The sequence below is a fragment of the Phoenix dactylifera genome, chromosome 8 (assembly GCF_009389715.1).
Source record: "Phoenix dactylifera cultivar Barhee BC4 chromosome 8, palm_55x_up_171113_PBpolish2nd_filt_p, whole genome shotgun sequence".
Classification (NCBI taxonomy): domain Eukaryota; kingdom Viridiplantae; phylum Streptophyta; class Magnoliopsida; order Arecales; family Arecaceae; genus Phoenix; species Phoenix dactylifera.
Genome location: NC_052399.1, coordinates 2,997,793 through 3,016,838, shown reverse-complemented (window position 1 = coordinate 3,016,838; position 19,046 = coordinate 2,997,793). Strand labels below are relative to the sequence as shown.

Genomic DNA, 19,046 nt, shown 5'->3' with positions numbered 1-19,046 from the left:
CATCTTTAGTGTATCAAAGTATTCCGAACCACTTCAATTGTCTATCTGCAAAGATCTCAAAGTGACCATTATGCGATCCGAGGATGGATTCGCATGAGGAAAGAGGATGAGGAGTCCGTTCCGGTCTTTGTGTTTATATGAAAAAAGCTATCTCAAATAGGCATTGGGCTCAAACATGTGGACTGGGCGGCTTTTTTTTTTTTTTTTTTTTGTATAGTGGCTGCTCACACTGATCTTGCATGGGTGCAGCCAACAACAACAAAAAGTTGGCAAAGAGAAGAAGGAAGTGACACATGACTCTCCCAAAAGACTCCTCTCGAGTGTTGAGCAGCAAACGAGACGACTCAGTTAACTGCCCTGTTCGCCTTTCGATAGACATGAGCGGCCCGAGCTACAATCTCTCACTAGCCTGCGTATATCACGAAGTAACGGTTGTTCGTCCCCATTCTTGTGCTGGTCTCGAATCCATTCGATCACTGTGGCAAAGTCTCCTTCAAAGTAGATGCTATTAGCACCCAGAACATGCCTCGCATAAGTGATGTCCTCCCATGTAGTTCTCAGCTCTAACTCGATGATAGTTGCGTCGTCCTCTAGCTGCGACAAGTCTGGAGTCATGACCTCTGATCACAAAATCCACACCTCCTCTGTCTCCACCGTCGGGCATACTATCGTCGAACTTCACCTTAAAATAGCCGGGGGAGAGGAGGCTCCCAAGAGACAAGGGCAAATCTGGATGCTATAAAAAGTGTTGCCACATACCGCCACAAGCATGAAGAAAACAAAGCCCTCCTCTAAATTTGTATTGTCCATGGGCAGCCAAGTAGAACATGGTTGATGGACTTCTCCGTGTCAGGGCATCTCGTGTATGCTATAGTAGTTTTCACACTCCTTTTGGCAGCACACTCCTAGTCAGTAGATAACCCCATGCGGCTATGCCACCTTTCCGATGAACACGGCCACACGTGGATGGACGCGCATCCTCCAAATCTAGCCTCCATCGATCTGTTGAGACGTCCCCCACTGATCATAGCTTAAAGGACATGAGCACATACCTTCGACCTCTCTGTCATACTCTAGACCAATCTGTCTGCAGTCTCCTGAGTAGGAATAGATAGTGATAGGACTCTTTCAACCAGCTACTCCCCAAAGGGTCGCCGCATAAAATTCTCATTCCAACTTCTCTCCTCTAGAATGATCAGATTGCAGACTCTACATCCGGCCAGCCTCATAGGGTCAGCCATGGTCGGCAGCCGACTGATCGGTTGCTCGATCAGCCAACTGTCCTCCAACATTAATAGTCTGCCCATTACTAATAGCCCATCTGATTGAAGGGATCACCATCAAGGCGCAGGCATAGATCTCCCTCCAAATAAAAAAACTGTAACGTCCGGTGTGAAAGTCGGTCACCGCAGCATGAGTCCTATACTTGGCCCTCATCAGAGTGCACCAAAGGTTGTCAAGTTTCAGAATGTACCTGACCGCATGTCTAGCCGCAAAGATCTCATGCCTCATCGTTATGGAGTGAACACTCAACCTGCCATTACTGACCGGCTGGCAAACCACCTCCCATGCCATCCGGTAAATGCCACCTCTTCTCTCTCGCCTACCTCAAATGAAGCTTTTGAATATCTACTTCAGGATCCTCAAGGGCACTAACGACATGATGGTGTTGGACTAGAAATATATCGGTATCGAGCTGAGTACTGACCGCACCAGAGTGATTGTCCATCATAGATAGAGCACTTGATTGCCAACTCTCAAGTCTGTGCTTGATGCTCTGCTTGATAGTGGAACAATTTCGAGGCGATGATCAGTAATAGAAACTTTAGATATTTTAGAGCGCCCTCCTGCTCACCCACTCTCAGGATGCCCTTGATGGAGGTTTTCAGTGGCTTAATCCTTAGATTGGAGTAGATGACCGACTTGGCGATGTTGATTCACTGTATAGAGACTGCACCGTGCTTCTTTAAGATTTTTTCGATTACCTACACTGATTGCCTTATCGCTCGAGCCAAAATTATGCGGTGATGGACAAACAGAAAATGCATGATTTGAATAAAAGAGGAAAAAAAAAAGCAAGTAGTCAGTCCATCGCCACCGAGGACTCGTAGAACTGCGTCCTGAGTGCAGTTCCATACGGCCATCCCCGATTACGCCTCGCTCTCTCGTGTCCGCTCTCTCCTCTCCCGTCTCGAAATAGGGCGAGGGTTAGGGTTTTTCTCGAACCGGATCGTCCCCCAAACCCTCATTCCCATACGATCCCTTGTTCTTCCGGAGATTAAGAATGGAGGTTGAGAAGGGCGGCGGCGGCGGGAGCTCGCTGGTCCCAGTCGTGCCGCCGTTCTTGAGCAAGTGCTACGAGATGGTGGAGGATCCACAGACAAACGGGACGGTGTCCTGGAGCGAGACCAACAACAGCTTCGTTATCTGGGACCCCGCAACCTTCTGCCGGGATCTCCTCCCCAAGTACTTCAAACATAGCAACCTCTCTAGCTTCGTCCGCCAGCTTAACACCTATGTGAGACCCTCCCCTTCCCTCTCCTCATAGTTGCGATCGGTTTCTCCTTTCAACTTTTCCTTTCCTGGATCTTTATGAGTTGGATTTGTATAATTGGGTGATGAGGTGGATTCTGATGTTTTCGCGGATTTATGTTCGTTAGAAGGCGTTGCCAGTGATGATTCTGTTGATACCGTGCACAATCGAGGTTGGTTGAATGCTGTGCAGAGTGGTTTCTTGCTCGATTAGGGATTTGTTAGATGGGAACATGATTGATGCTTTTGTTTTCAAAAATCTAACGTTGAAGGTATTGCCATGAAATAAAAAGCAAAAATCCAATCATGTTGATTTGGCTACCGTTCTGTTTATATGCATGAGCATGTGCATATGGGCAGAATCCTCAAAGTTGAAGGTTAGTTGAATTGCAGAGCGAGGATCTTGCGAGAAGGGTCAATCAGTGTGGATTTTGCAAGAAGGGTCATGTCTGATGCTTTATTTATTAAAAGAATTTAGGATTTATAGATTGAGGTGTTGATATCTTTGACAACTATTAAATACCAATAATCCCATCAGTTGATTTAACTGTTGGCTTTGTGAATCTTGATTAACTTGTATCCAAGTTTTAGAGATCTGCTATCTTGACATTTTAAAAATCCTTTTAGAAATATCCACATATTATTTAGGTCTTTCCCTCTTCTCCTGAAAGCTAAGGTAGCCTTCTAAACTCATTTTCCTGACGTAAGGAATTATATCTGCAAGATCATGGAACTTCATATTTTGTTGCATAGAGAAGTTCTAATCACATAATGACTAGTGTAAACTTGGAGATATCTTAATTTCATTGTATTTTAAAGATTCAAGATGGAAAAAAGATGCTGGTATTTTGTGTTAAGTGGGAATGAGTAGATTACCAAGTCCTTGGTATTAGATCATTATCAGTGTAATGGTCTATTTCTGATGCTGTTTGAGACTTAAGACCTTACTTGTTGGTAGTCTGATATTATTTTGTGATAAAGGATGGATTTGATATTAAGACGTCATGACAAGACTATTTGATCTCCTTCAAGCTCATTTGATGATCGAGATACTCTTATAACATGCATACTCAACCTGTTTTTTGGGTCATCATGGATGAGCAAGTGACAACTTATGAAACATATCATCTAATTATGAACTCCCATAACAGATGTGGAGCTGTCTCCAAGAGCCCTCATAAGAATGAATATTGCATGAAATGGCTGATTAAGGTTTCATTTCTTCTCAGATTTGTGCATATATAGTATGTACCTCACCAGAAAGGGTTGTTCAGATAGTGTCCTGTATCTAGCTGCATACTCTCTCTGATACGTTGGTCCAGGGGCCTGTATGTAGGCTGAAGTCCATTAAGGGGCCGAAGGCCCTATTATTATTGTTATTTTATTTTCTAGCGATAGTTTAGTGTTAATCGGTAGCCTTTTTATGTGCTTACATACTAACAGCAATAGAGAGACAATATAGATATTTAAATAATACTGCAAGAAATTGTAATGGCAATAATTGTACTATGACTATGGTCACTAGCTCTGACATTTCCTTTAGCCTAAGTGTTGGTATTTACAATCTTCATGGGCATACGGACTAGTGTTGTTTTCTAGAAATTACTGAGTACTGATTCCGTCCACAAATCTGGATGAGAAGATATGGATGGTTTGTGTTGGGCAACATCTAGCTGTAAAAGCCTGGTCACATTGAAATGAACATTGATTAAATTTTATTGAACATTAACATGTTTGTTGCAGCAACATGCAACCTGTTACAGGAATGAACAATGATGTGATAAAGGTTACCAGAAAATGATAGCAAGAAGGATTTTTGTCACCTCTTAATAAGTATTCATTATTTGATGATTGGAGTTTTTCTCTTTTGGGGTGTATGGATTGTTGATAGTAAGTGAGCTGTGAAAGGAGAGAAATTGAATAGGAAAGGCATAAAGATGAGGATGGAGGATGAGCTAAATAGTTTGGCCGCTTGATCTATCCATTGGATGTGCAAGTTGATGATGCACTTAGGGTCTAATGATGTGGATCACATATTCAACAAAAGAGTTGAAAAAATATAAGAGATGAAGCCAGAAAAAGGTTGATCCTCAAGAAGTTGCTTACTACTGTTTTTCTGTTGGTTTGTCATCATTATTATTCAAAGAAATAACAATTTGAACAAATTTAACTATGTGGTTCATGTGGAAAGATCGAAATCCATTCTTAGTGTATCTTTTTCATTGCAAAAGCAAAATTCAGCCTGAAGAAATTTAGCTATATGATTCATGGAAAGAACAATATCCAATCTCAGTCAGTCATGTACTCTGTTAAACTTAAATTGATATAAGAAACTGTGTGCAAATGTTGTAAACCACCATGTTCAATGTGAATTGTGTGGACTGATATCTCTCAATTAGTGTTTCATGGGAAGTCATTTTCATAACCAATCACTTATCTAGTTAAATTTGAGTTGCAGCTTTTTTTGGTTCAGTTACAGTGGGTTATGAGCTCACAATCAGTATATGGATGTCTATGTTATTTTTAGTCAGTTTGTTTGGTTGGAAGGGCTTTTATTAACTCATTGTCCTTTCTTGTAGTATAAATGGTCACCCTTGTGTTAACAGGGTTTTCGAAAGGTCGATCCTGATAGATATGAGTTTGCAAATGAGGGATTCCTGAGGGGACAAAAGGATTTGCTGAAGACCATTACAAGGAAGAAGCCTTCCCATAATGCTGTTCAGCAGCATCAGTCTCAAGGGAGAAATACATCTGTAAAGGCATGCGTCGAGGTCGGAAAATTTGGGCCAAAGGAGGAAATTGAAATGCTTAAGAGGGATAAGAATGTCCTCATGCAGGAGCTGGTAAAACTCAGGCAGCATCAGCAAAACACTGACCATGAAGTTCGCATTCTGAGACAACGAATACAAGGAATGGAACAGCATCAGCAACAGATGATGTCATTTTTGGCCATGGCAGTTAAGAGTCCTGGATTTGTAGCACAACTAATGCAGCAGACTGGGAATAATAGGTGGACCGAGGCAAATAAGAAAAGAAGGCTTCCTGCCTTGGAACAGGGTGCTGTAGGAAGTTTCCAGACTTCATCTGATGGGCAGATTATCAGATACCAGCCTTTTATGCCTGAAACATTGAGGCCATCTATGTCATCAATGCCGAATTCTGTTGTGTCACCTAATTTTCAGCCCATGTCTAATGGAGTCAACGATTTGTCCACAGATGTGGATGTCATGTCACTTGAGGCTAACTCCTCTTTGCCTCCAGGAGGGGATATTCCTCTGACAGAATATATTGAACAACTTTTGGCTAGCCCGATTTCAGAGAATCATGGGCAGATGGAGCCTGAGTCCTTGGAGGTTCCAGATTTTATGTTGGATTTTGTTTTACCAGAGCAGGAAATTCAGATGGAAACATCAAAAAACATGGTTCTTCCAAGTGAACAGATGGGAGGGAATCATCAAGCGTCTGAGAAAGGCCAATTCAATAAGTAAAGAAAGAAGGCGAATTGACCAAGCCTAGTCTAAGAGCAGGATGAAGTAGCAAAGGGGGAACTTCTTTCCCTGGAAGGGAATGGGGAATGTATTACGCCTGACAGACACACGTAAGTTGGGTTAGCCTCTATGGGTCAGGAGTTTAGAACATCTCCCTTCGTTAATGTATACATATGTTAATGTGTGTTCCAAATAAGGGCATTACATGTCCCTTCGTTTTGTTTGCTAATGATAAGTCTGCGACTTTGTTTTTTTTAATAATCTTTCTATTTATTTTTTTTAAAGCTTTTACCAAAGAATTAAATCTCAGACCGAATTTTTTCTGCCCTAATGACTGAAATTTCTTTGGCTTTTCAGCATTTCTGAATATGGAAACTAGGTGATTGGACAATATATTATAGAGGGATGGACTGCGCTCATTTGCTGGCTGATAAACGTCATGGTTACCATGAAATACTGGTGTAAGGCCAATTAAGCAAAGCTTTTGACATGCATACTAATTGGATGGGATTGGACTTTTTGTTTTTCTTTTTTTGATGATCTGGCTTTGACATACATACTTATGATGGTAATATTTATCAGAGGATTTTTTTTCCCTTAAAAAGTTTTTATATCATTGCATGCCCTGGGAGGTCAATGTGTGTGTAGTAATCAAGAGCATACACATTTTAACCAGTCTTAGGCTTATCAAGATTATATGCTACAATAGTACCACTACTAGACTAATGTAGTTCTAGAAATCCAGTCCTAAAAAATCTAGAATTTTGCTGTAGATGCACTAAGTCATTGTCTAGTATTATCAATTTTTTTCCAGTTCTAAATGTTATTTGCTGAAACACAGAGAAAATAAAATTTCTTATCAGTAATTTTGGTGTATTTAGACAATAGTATCAATAGATTGTTCTTATGGGCAGGTTTCATAAAGCCAACCTCAAACAGGGGGAATACACCTATTAATTATGGATTTGGTTATATTGTTAGGGGACATGATTGTTAAAAGCCATACCCTGACTTTTTACATTTTCTTGCCGGTAATTCTAGGATTAGGTGGAGTTTGTTTTGTGGCATCTTTGACCTTTATTTGGACCTTCCAAGAATTTTTTATGTTATAATATGCATATGACTTTGCCAATACATACAAATGGGATGTGGGATGAAGACAGAGGCTGTTTAGGCGATAAGATTGTGGAACTGTTAGAGGGGTACTGTATATGGTCAAGGTACAAGTTTTTAAAGGAAATTTCAAAGTCCAAAATGCACGAAGTATGATGTCTAAAGGGATGTTTGCTGACGAATGTGACAAGATTCCAGCTTGGTCCCTGTTTAGCATCCTTGTCATTTCTTGTTTTCTGTTTTTGAAAATGGAAAGAAAAACAACATATGAGGCATGAAACATGTTCAATAAAGACATTTTTGTTTTTTTTTTCCCAAAACATTCCTGTTGAAATAAATGAAATCTCTAAACTTTTGGAAGCAAAATTTCTCTGCTTCCAAAATTGAAAACAAAAACAATAGAATAGGTTACTCCCCGAACCTCCAACTCTACCACCTACGTTGCCAGAACCCCTTCCTTGTCACCACCACTTGCTGCCACCGCAAATTGGATCCCTCCATGCTTTGTTGTCATTGCTGCTGCTGCCACCATCACCATCACCACCATGACAACCTTCACTACTACTGCTATACTGCCACCATTATGGCCACTACTCACTGCCACATCCCTCCAACTTGACAAATGCCCTCCCCATCTTTCACTACCACCACCGCTACGACCCCCATTGCCTCCACCAATGTCATCATCACCACTCGTGTAATGAGTGAAAGCAAATCTAGTTACCATACATATTTCTATTTCAAAATATTGGAAAAAAAACAAGAGCAAACAGAGGCCCAAAGAAGCATATGCACTATAATGTAACCTTAATCAGAACCAACATGCTTTATCATGCTAATGTGTTTTATTTTGTTATAGTTGCCATTCCATTCATTCTAATCTATTTCTATCTCCTTGATCTCATTTCTTTTAAAAAATTCACTATCGATTATTTTCCTGGATGTTGATTTTTTGTTTTAAACTCTTAAACTGAAAATTTTGAATTACTCGTCAAGGCAATTTGCATCTATGATAATCTGCACCTATATGTTAGTCTTATGATTGGGTGAAAATACAATCTACATTTTAATGCATTCTAGTAAGAGAGAAATTTACTGATATGGACTTGATTGGATCTGTTAAATGTAAGGTTAGTAATGTTTTTGTGAGGCTTTGCAAAATTGGAGAAAGTTGGAGAAGTCTTTGAGAGTTGGTAAGAGAATTTAGTAAAAAGGGGTTAACTCAAGAAGGAAAAATTCTGTCCCATTATTATGTTGCAAGTTATGAGGATAATGCAATAAAAAAAAGAAAGTTGAGAAAAGAAAATATAATATTGTAAAATGGATGATGCTGGTGTATCTTAAATTGAAGGGGAAAGGGATAGAAAGAATCAGGTTTTACATTCAAGAAGAGTTGGATATGAGATTTTATGATATTGTTATGCAAGACAAAAATATCATATAAATATTTGGGGGTTTTGGGTTGCATTAGGTTATTTTGAAGGTAGGCCTACACTAGACGTGGCCTTAGGAGTTGGAAATTCATTCACAGGCCTTCCCATTAACCTAGTCTATTGGGTGTCTCATACCCAGTTTGGTTTTGGGGATATATGGTTCTGGAAGCATGGATGAAAGAAATGAACAAGAAAAATAAATTTAGGCATATGATGTATGCAGGATTTTCTTTTTTACAGTTATTGCTTCCAACGACTTTAGTTTTAGAATTTGGGTCTGCATGTCTTTGCATCAGTACTGAGCAGTTATGCGACACTTTGAGGGGCTGTTGGGTTGTATGTTATTCTTTTTTTTTGGGGGGGGTAAACCAGTCGCTCATGTTGTATGTTAATTTTAAAACAGGTAATAATGAAACTTAGTTCTCTGCAAAAGCAGGTCTTATGAAAAATAAGGGAAGGCCTATTTCTCATAAAATTAATTTCAGGTTTATGACCTAACACTTTTGACCAACAGGCTTTTATGGTTTATGGTAAACATCCATACAAGTGTTTTTGTAAAACTCATTCATTTAAGATTTTGTGTAAACCTGTTTTAGGAAAACTCATCAACCAAATGACCCCTAAGGAAGTGTCTTTGTGATTCTTGTGGGTCCTGTCGGGTGCCTTGGAGATCGATAACAAACATCTGTGCTGCGGATATATAATGGAGCCAGTGAATTCAATCTCCATTCAAGTCTCCCTTACCCTTACCAAAGACATATTTTCTGTGATGGAATTAACAACAAAAACAATCATAACCTATTATATTTCTTGTTTACAAATAGTTGGTGATCAAACAGCTTACTGGTTTTTCCTTATTTTCTAAAAACAGGAAACTGGCAATGCAACCAAATGCACCCCTAATTAATTAATGTGGAAGATTTAATGTCGCTCTTTCTCTTTAGGTTTTAAATAAAACCTATCCTGAATCTGATGTAGTTCTAACAGCTGATTTGCGAACATAGAGTGCTAGTTATCTTCAATCCAAGTTATAAGCCTTTTGGATGGTGAAAGTGTTCCATCCTCTGTGTATTTTTGCAACTGATTGACATATCTGGCCCACTTTTTTTATGTATTGCATGTGATTATTATAGAAAAGAAAAGTCATCTTATGGGTTCTAGCAAGTGTTGCTATAGAAGTTGTGGTTTCTATAGGCTAGGCTATTGTTCTTGTTGCAAAAGTTTGATGGAGTACAGGTCAAGATTAATTAAAAGATATAACAGATGAGGACAAATTTATTTAGGGCTATGAAGGGTGTTGGTTCCCACGTGTTTGCATTTAAAATTGCTATTTATGAAGGTTTATATATTTGGTTGTGTAAGGGAATTAACTGTGGAAGAGCTATCAGGTGTTGGAGTTTTCTAGTGATTTATTTGTTTGGAAAGTATTTTGGTTTATTAACCAATTGTTTTTGCCTCTTCAGACAGCTAGAAGAGTGATTTACTTATTTTTCTCTTGTTTGCTGTAATTTCTATTTCTCCCTTTATGTTTGAAGAGGAATGGTAATATAATTACTGCATTTCTATAGTTCTTTTTAGAAAGTTTAAAAAGTTTTTGTGTTCAAATTGGACAGATTACGATAGGACATATTTTGATTTTTTTTGTTTGAGAGATATTAGGTTCCCCTCCCTTCAGGAGTTGTAGTTATCAAATTTCGAGTCCAGAAGTCAGTTGAACTGTTGCTAAAAGAGAAGCAGGGATGAGAAGGATATAGATCAAGACTGCCACCTTATTAACCCCGTGGACATTTCGAGCCCTTAGAATGTTTTTGTTTCATCTAACTGGCCTACCTAAACTGGTCCTTTTTCCAATATTTTGTCCTGGTTACATTCACAACTGAGCTTCTAAATGCAGCATAAATGTTGCAATTTAACCTGTGGTTGACATACAGTGAAAACCATTGTAATTCAAGTTATAGTTGCTGAGGATAGTTGGTGGCATTCATTATGTTTACAAATGAGTGTAGTTAGTTGCTATATTGCCACCTTTATTGTGTCTTCAGCTAATACCTTCAGTTGCTAGGTGCCAAGTGGAACATAATCATCATCTCCTCTCTCTTTGCAAACAGCTCCCAAGTTCTCTCTCAAGTTTAAAAGAGCATCTGACTTAACTTATTAAGAACTGCCTTTTTATTTTACACAACATTGGTATCCATTTTCTTCACTTTGGAATATCAGCTTTGGGAAATATTTTTAAGAAGATTGAGTTTGAAATTAGTGTTTATAGTCCGCAGGAAGTGTACTGTTTGCTATGGAAGTGTGCAGCTTTCATAGCCATATTTCATGGACCAATGGACCCTACTAGTATTTTGCTCTTCTCGTTTCCTTCACTGTGAATCAACTTTTTTTTTTTTTAATCCATTTCTTAATTTCTCTTTCTTGTTTCAGCCATTTTTGTCCTACAATGTTGACATCTATATTTTTCTTAACCTAGCTGGAACTTTTATTTGCCCAATGTAGAAAACTACTTATCAAGATTTTTCACCTTGTGACAATTTCATTTCTTAAACATGGTCCTCAAGCCTTCTTCCTTATACATCGGATCAGCTTTCTTGAGCAAATTGGGAATCCATCAAGTTCTAGGATCTTTCTATCAAATTGGTGCCAGAATTCTGGCCAAGACAAGAATGGAAAAAACTAATCTTGCCATAAGAGCTAGAAGGAATATCCGGCTGTCTGTGGATTTTAGTTTATTGGTTATAGTTGTATGATTTAAGCTTGTTCAAACAGAACAAACCATTATAGACTTTAGTAATCAAGGCATGTTAGGTAGAAACCTTATTGACTTTTTCCCTCTAAAAAACTTGAAATTTTCGGACATTTGAATGGTCATCAATGAGCTCTTATTGTGATGATGTTTCTTTTTCTGCCACAATTTCTCGTATATGTAAAAGTTTTTTTTGTTTGGTATCTCTCTCTCTCTCTCTCTCTCTAGAAGCATGATAGAAAGAGAGAGAGGATTTTGTTTCTTATGTGAATACCAATTCACAATGGCTATTTTTTGGCCTTATGACCAAATCATAAATGGTATTTTCTTCTATATGGTTGAATTTCATCAACAAGTTTATATCTCATTATATAATTGATCCAGGAGGATTTTCAGATTTGATGTGAACTACTTTGGCTACTACGAGCAGGGCTGGACAAGGTTCAAGAGTGAGATCAGCCACATCGGAAAGCCAAATCGCTGGCCAACTTTCAGAGGGCATAACTTGGTAATACGTCATCTGATTAAGATATTTTTTTTTAAAAAAAAGATTGGATAGTTTTTCGAAATCTACGATATGACGGCACACCCTTTAGAGAGCGACACCTCTAGCACCAAGCCCACATTTCATCGTTTGTGTCTGAAACGGGCCGGTCAAATCGAAAGTTTTATTTTCGGATAAGACTTTGATTAAGCGTAGCCTCTATCCAAGAAGAATCAGGCAGAGCAATAGAAGACAATTGATGTAGAAGTCGAGATCTTCTTTTTGTAGAATTTTATTTTTGTAAAATTATTTCTGTTAATCATATTTATTTTTGAAGATCTAGTCCTATTCGAACTAGGAGAGGAATCCAACCCAAATTGTGAAAGGGATGATCTTACTAATATTATAAATAGGGGTTATGTATCTCAGTTTAGGAGGTGCGGATGATCAATGAAAGAAAAAAGGACTTAAGCCCTACTTTCGCAATTCTTCTATCTTCTTTTAGTTTTCTTTTGAGGATTTCAAGTTGAGCGGGTTAAGAAAAATCTTCCTTCTCTCAGATTAGATCTATAATAAGCCTTTATGGATTTTGTGCAATAAAAAGCCATGTTAATTAATGAGATTGAAAGAACATTCAGGAATTGTTATTAATTGATGACTTCACTTGTGCCTATCTGGAGGCTGTAGTAAGTTTCTACTTTCAAAGACTAAAAGCTTCATTTCAAATTGCTCTTCAGAAGGAAAATTTTGAAGTTTTTTTTGAAATCCAAGGCATGCTGTTCATATTTGTTTAATCATAAAATGAAGTAAATGGCATTATTCACATCATGTGTATCGTATTTTTTTATTTTTTTTCATATATGCTAACTTTGCATTAAATTTGTCGTGGCATCCATTAGCATCTACCATTACATGCAATGTATTGTTGCGATCCCCCATTATAGTAAGTACAGAGAGTGAAGTACTCAATATTCTGAATGCGTAAATGTAGAAGGAATTGTATCAATTGATGAGATTATTGTATTATGTGTTAAAGCTAATGTCCTACAGTGCCAAATGTGTGGTGGTCACTGGTTTATATGATATAATATGGTGTTTTGAACTAGTCATATTATACTAGGCATATAAAATAGGGACAAAATATAGTGCTCTGAGTTGTGATGATCGTATTTAAGATGTGGTATCCATCTTTGTGTTGCTAGTTTATCAGACTGTGGTCATGTCGGTCATGTCTCGCACTGTATCAAGGGCACATTCATATCATGCTTTAGCATTGTGTTGCATACTGTCTCATGTGCTCTTCATATTGCCCATTTTAGATTGTTCGATATGCTACTTACGCCTTGAATATGCTATTTTTGTGCAATATTAATTATAGCGCTGTGTTTTAATCATTTCTGCAATGCAATAATCATATAGCAGTGTCATTTTTTGCTGTTCAAAAAGTTTCATTTCAAAGTGATAATGCTTAAGATTATAGATTCTTTTCATTAAAGCAAGCTCCCTGCTTGTCTTGGGAAAAATAAAGGTGCATGCTTTTATACCATTGGACCTGGCAGAGTGAAAATTTCTTAAGCATCAAATCAGTGCTTAACATCCAATAAATGTTCCATGAAAGTTGAATTTGTTAAGTATCATTTTGTTGGGTGCTGGAAGGTGTCAAATTAGTGCCTGACACAGTCAATTTTTATTTGAAACCGAATTACAAATCAAACACCTGACATGCACTGATTTCCCATTGAAGGCGAAATTTGGTGTGTGTTGATCATACGAGGTTGACATGCCATCATCGTTGATTGTTTGAGGTGCCAATTGGGACTTTGGTACATAAAAATGAAATTACTGCTGGAGTTCACTGATTTTTGGCATGATCAAAATAAGTTCAATTTACCTTTTTACTAATTGGCGTTGGTTCCCTTTTTCGGGAAGGGCAATTATAGTTTTGAATTTCAGTTCCTCCCTTAATGGTTGAATTGTTTTATTGCTTAATGGATCAAATAATATCATCTTATCTACTGTCAACATTTTACTTGTAGCCAATTTATGATGGAACAACTTTCATATTTAAGCAGAAAGTCATTAGTCCATATATTCCATAAAATGCTCTATATATTCTTCTGTTGTTGGTGAAATTTGACCATAAAATAATAAAAATCGTTTCATGGTTCAGATTTCCATTTGAAGCGAAGCCTTGCAACACTGCCAATGCCGGTCCCAAAAGCCCAGATGAGAAAGGTGGTGGGTTGATGTTGTGCTGATAGAACATTGTAAAAAAACAAAGGTTTTCAGCTGAAGGTAATCCATGATGAGCTTGATGAATGCCAAGTCTTTCGACAAGCTACTCAAGGAGCCTTTAGTTGACAGACTGCTGTATCGCATGCAACTCGTTGTTGGTAAAAAAAAGTGAGTTGAAGGAAACAGCATGAACAATCATCGAAGGACTTGTCGAACTAAAAATAGGGGTCTGGGGAACTTAACCAGCTACTTAAAGTTACTCCTGACCCCCCCTGGATATAACTTTAATTGCGGTTAGGTAGTTAAAATGCTTTGGTTGGCTAAAGTCAACCATGCAAAAAATCCATGAGACCGTCTCGATAAATAAGTGGATGATCAATTCTTAACCAGGATAATTTTATCCCGGAACCAGATACACTGCCTGAGGTAGGCTCCTCTTTGTTGTATAGCTCAAATTGCTGGCTTAAGTTCGAGAGAAAGAATGAGTAAGAAGGTCGCATTCCCACTATGTTTATAGAAACAAAAAGAAAAAGTTGGATGACAGCCTGCCTGTGATGTAGATAATAGATCAGAATTCCTCCCTCTTCATTTAGGCCAGGCTGCCAGCTGCAGGTTAGATGAGCTAGGTTTCAAAATAAGATTAAATGGCATGAAGTTGCCAGCCTAACATCTTGTGAAAGCTCAAGTCGGCATACAAAACCTAGATAAGAACGAGACATAAGTAGCATGGCTCGTCTGAAGCATACTTGCATGGTTCTAGATGACCACTTCCGGGATGGGCTTCGGTGCCAGTAGCGGAGGCCAGCTCATGGTAGGAGAAAGAAATAAAAGCAGAAGCAGACCACCTCACTCCTACCAACCAGCTTTTCATTCTTCTGAAAAGTTGCTTTCCTCACTGATCGAATACGCGGTAAGATAACAGCTAGATCTCTGCAGGAAAGGACGTAATATATAGCATCAACATGGATGGGACCCGATTGCTTCACCAATCCTGCCATTTTTGTTTCAGAGATCTCTGGGGAGCCAAGGCGCATAAACTGGCTGCCAGCATTTCGAAGGCATAGCGGTGTGTAACTGTTCATTTGAGAGGACCGAGTGGTTGGCGGGCATTATTCAGAACTGGGATCGTCAGGTTGCCATCATATGATGCACGTATATAAGCACGTTCCAACTGCTAGGTAGTGTTGTGGTTTGAGGTGGTCCTACGTACTCCAAAACAATTGTTTAACATAGAAAGATCGTATATCTTTCAAAGAGATATAATTATGTTTTCAAAAATACAACCACCTTTATTTAACACAAATGTGAGCATTCGTGCCGCTGTGTGTTTAGGCCCACATCGCCGAAAAGATTTTGGATTGATACAAATGGTATCAGAGCTATAACACGGGCTTATTGAGGCTGACTACGGGCTGATCATGGTGTTTGTGATTGGATTTGAATGGATTTTGATCCTTTGCCTGATATAGGATGAAGGAACCCAAAAAATATATTCCGCTAGTCATTTTGGATAAGTTCCTGAGTTGTTAAAATAGAAGTTAAGATAAACTCATTAGCTAGACCGAAAGGGGCTAGGGTTGCAAGACTCTCATAGTTTGCACCTTGTCTATTCATGTTTGTCTTCAAGCTCTAATGCTCGTAATGTTGCACGGTAAGAACTATGTCCTTAAGTACAGATGCTGAGATGCAAGGGATCAGATTTGCAAGACATGGGTGTTAGAATATTTTCAGCACAGGTGAGGCGTACTACTGTGCTTTTGGCGTGGTTTGTCCGGTGGTGGCCAATTTGGTTCCGTCTACATGGCCTAACATGTTTTCTCTAGCCTAAAGCTGACCCTCATCCAATTAATGGAGCCTTCAGTCTATACCCAGTTAAAAACGTGATTTCAAATTAAAATGCTGCAGCGCCAAAACCGATCTGTCGTGCACGGCTCCTGAGTGAATTTTATTGAGTAATTTTCCTGACTTTACGTCAAATTATTCCAAGCAAAATTCAGCTGCATACACATGTAAATTTAGCTATAGTTATATCGCAATTGAATAAGACTAACATCTAAATGACCCAAAACAAAACTCTTGGAGGAACCTTTATTGCTTTTAGATCTATTGACTTCTAAAATTTTTAGTAAATTCTTATGATACGAAAAAAAAAAAGATACTACAGTTCCGTCATGTAAATTATTGTAAATTATAGATATTGATGGCATGGAAGAGGACAAATGGGCTAAGATGGCAGCAAAACCTAACTTGAGCAGATGGCATTGTGAAGAAGATGCAGAGTCATCAATATTATTATCATAATCCAAATTAAATACAATGAATATGCAAACTCCCCCCTAATGTCAATGCTAGTTGGCATCCAAATCCCCATCAAGAGATTAATTTAGATCTCTAACAAGATAGCAGCAGAGTTAGAGGATAAAGGGCGTCATTTTCATGCTACCCAAGCGGAAGCGTGTCTTCCTCATCCATCCTCGACGAAACCAAGAGAGAGAGAATGCGAGCAAACAACAAAGAGACCATCCGGACTGACTCCATCAACACTGGACTCCACTCTATCCATACTTTCAAATTACTACAGAGCAAAGGTGAATATTGGATAGAATTAACCAGTGCGACAATACTTCTTTATGCATGCTAACTATATCTTACTTATAAGATTGTTAGAATCATTGAAGGCCTTGTGTCAAATATAGTCGGTCTCCATAAAAAAGAATAAGAAAAGAAAATTATATTTCTATCCTTTTGTTACAATACCTTTATATAAAACTAAAAAAGGCCGACGAAGTTTTATAAAGCTAACTAAGTTTGGTAGGATCAACTTTTTAATATCTTACCGTATAGAAATATATTAATCGCAATCCAGAAGACATGCGCATCTGGTGTAGTGGTATCATAGTACCCTCCCACGGTACTGACCGGGGTTCGATTCCCGGATGCGCAACTATGCGTATATTTTTCCCCCTCAATTTTACTTTTTCTTGTGAATCATTGGCCTCAGCAGCGAGCAAAGCAGACGGCAGGTCTTAATATAGGCTGGCCCACCACCGATGCACTTGGATTCCACTAGATCACAACCAACCATACGAGATAATGAGAACCAAAAAATACTTTTAGCGGTGATCTTATCACCAGCCGCCAGGTGCCGACAATCCAATCCATTTCCTCGAGTTTTAATTCATGTGTCGCTTAATATTTGTCGTTTGGAGGAATGGTATTACGAGCGTGAGGGTTGGGTTGCGCCATCAGCCACATCAAATGGACGGCCGGCCGGCCAGCCAGCCGCAGCTTCCGAGAACCCTCGCTCTGATGGCTTGAGTCGAGTCGTATCGGGACGGCTCCGCCACCTTAAAAATTTCTTCCACAAAATTATCGGAATTCCATCGCATGCTCTTCCGAGCTTCCTCCACCCCAATTGGTCCAGTGCCTGTGGAACACGCAACATCAGGGTTTTCGATCTAGCTGTCATCCGTGACGCTACGTCTTTTAGTTACCGCATAGCTTTGATGACCGCTACGTGTACGTCATGACCATCGTCATTGCATCGTTCATCGATTCAAAGAATAGGTATACATGTGTATGATGATGATAGCCAGTAGCAGCAGCTACCATAAAGTAAGTAACCAAAGGGTAGGAAATAGGATTTGTGAATTTCTTGTAGTCGATTGAGGATCCATTCTAAATTTGTGGATGCTATAATATACTGATTAATAATGGTTTCATTTAGATCATACCTAAAACAAGGAGAATGAATGGTCACTTGCTGCTGGTCAATTCAAAAGAAAAGAATTAGATGTATAAGTCAAGTCATCTTAGAGAAGATGGATGACCTTCTGAAGAAGAGTAGAATAATAAGAAGGAACAGCTGCCATGAAAAGCCTTATCTTCCATTAATTGTCAATTGAGGGTGTTGTGGTTCAAATCTTGGCCCGAGGATGACTACGCCGGAGGAGTCGAGGAAGCTGCGAAGTGTGGAAGGAAAGGATGGAAAACCACTTCCTGTACGGCGGTGTACCTGCACAAAGCCTCACCGGTGTTTCCGGTGAGGGCCCTCTGACGATCAAGTTAAGGTGGTAATCAATTGATCCAACCAAAAGTTCCTTAGGTATTACCTGACGGGGCTATTTGTAGTCCCTGTGGAGAGGGCGCGGGTGGCGGAGGTATTGTCCTTCCTCATCATAAGAGGGGATGGCTCTCAGCCGGATGGCGGCAGCTAGAGCTTGCTGTTGGCGCGCGGTGCTATTCGTTCTTGGGGAACGGTAAGGTGTTGACAGTCGTAGCAAGGTATGGCCGGAGTAGCACGGTGATGTCCTTGACTGTCATGGGCCAGCAAGCAAAAACATGGCGTGGCAACGTCGCTATGTACGGCCATGTAGGGAGGGCGTGGGCATACATATGGGTGCGGTCGTTGGCAGAGCCGAGCTGCGGTTAAGAGGTCGCATCATACATTTGGTGAGAACGGCCTGACGGTGCTGAGGTTAGCCTAGCATCTCGGGTTCCGAGGTGTGCACGTCGGAGCGTCCCGAGCTTAAGGGTCGGGGCGTATTATTGGAGAGGGTGCCCGAGCTCGGTCGAGGCGAGTCGACGAATACAGGAGGCGCCCCGAGCTTGGTCGGGCGAGTCAGCGATCGTGGAAGGCGCCCCAAACTTGGTCGGGGCGGGTTGGCGAATACAAGAGGCGCCCCGCGCTTGGTCGAGCGAGTTGGCGAATAAAGTAGGCGCCCCCGAGCTTGGTCGGGCGAGTCGGCGAATAAAGTAGGCGCCCGAGCTTGGTCGGGCGAGTCGGCAAATATCTGAGGTCGAAGGAGTTTTCGAAGGAGTTCCTCCGCGGGTAAGCTTGTTCTTTCTGCGATATTTCCTTCTTCGTTTGCGTGGATGACCGATTGTCGAGGTCGGGTTGGCTCTAGGTCGGACTGGAGTTCCGTCTGGCTGGCGTTGGTATCTATTGGGCCGAAAATTGGGTGGTGGGCAGGACGATCCTATTTCGCCCCCCATCAAAGGGATTCTAGGTTATA

General features: G+C 39.8%; 1 protein-coding gene across 5 annotated transcripts; it reads left to right on the top strand.

Moving 5' to 3' along the window:
- The first annotated feature begins 1,889 nt into the window (after window positions 1-1,889).
- Window positions 1,890-14,216, top strand: LOC103695996 (heat stress transcription factor A-1-like). Of its 5 annotated transcripts, none has more exons than XM_039128659.1 (5): window positions 1,890-2,518; window positions 5,139-6,003; window positions 6,118-6,130; window positions 11,697-11,820; window positions 13,967-14,216. In XM_039128659.1, exons 1-5 carry the CDS (start codon window positions 2,285-2,287, stop codon window positions 13,976-13,978), a joined length of 1,248 nt encoding a protein of 415 aa, XP_038984587.1. In that variant the 5' UTR covers window positions 1,890-2,284; the 3' UTR covers window positions 13,979-14,216. The 5 variants fall into 5 exon arrangements, 3 of the variants coding, with proteins under 3 accessions (XP_038984587.1, XP_038984588.1, XP_038984589.1); XR_005512683.1 differs by lacking the exon at window positions 11,697-11,820 and adding an exon at window positions 6,378-6,481 and having other exon boundaries at window positions 1,900-2,518; XR_005512684.1 differs by lacking the exon at window positions 13,967-14,216 and adding an exon at window positions 6,378-6,481 and having other exon boundaries at window positions 1,900-2,518; window positions 11,743-11,820.
- The last annotated feature ends 4,830 nt before the right edge of the window (window positions 14,217-19,046 follow it).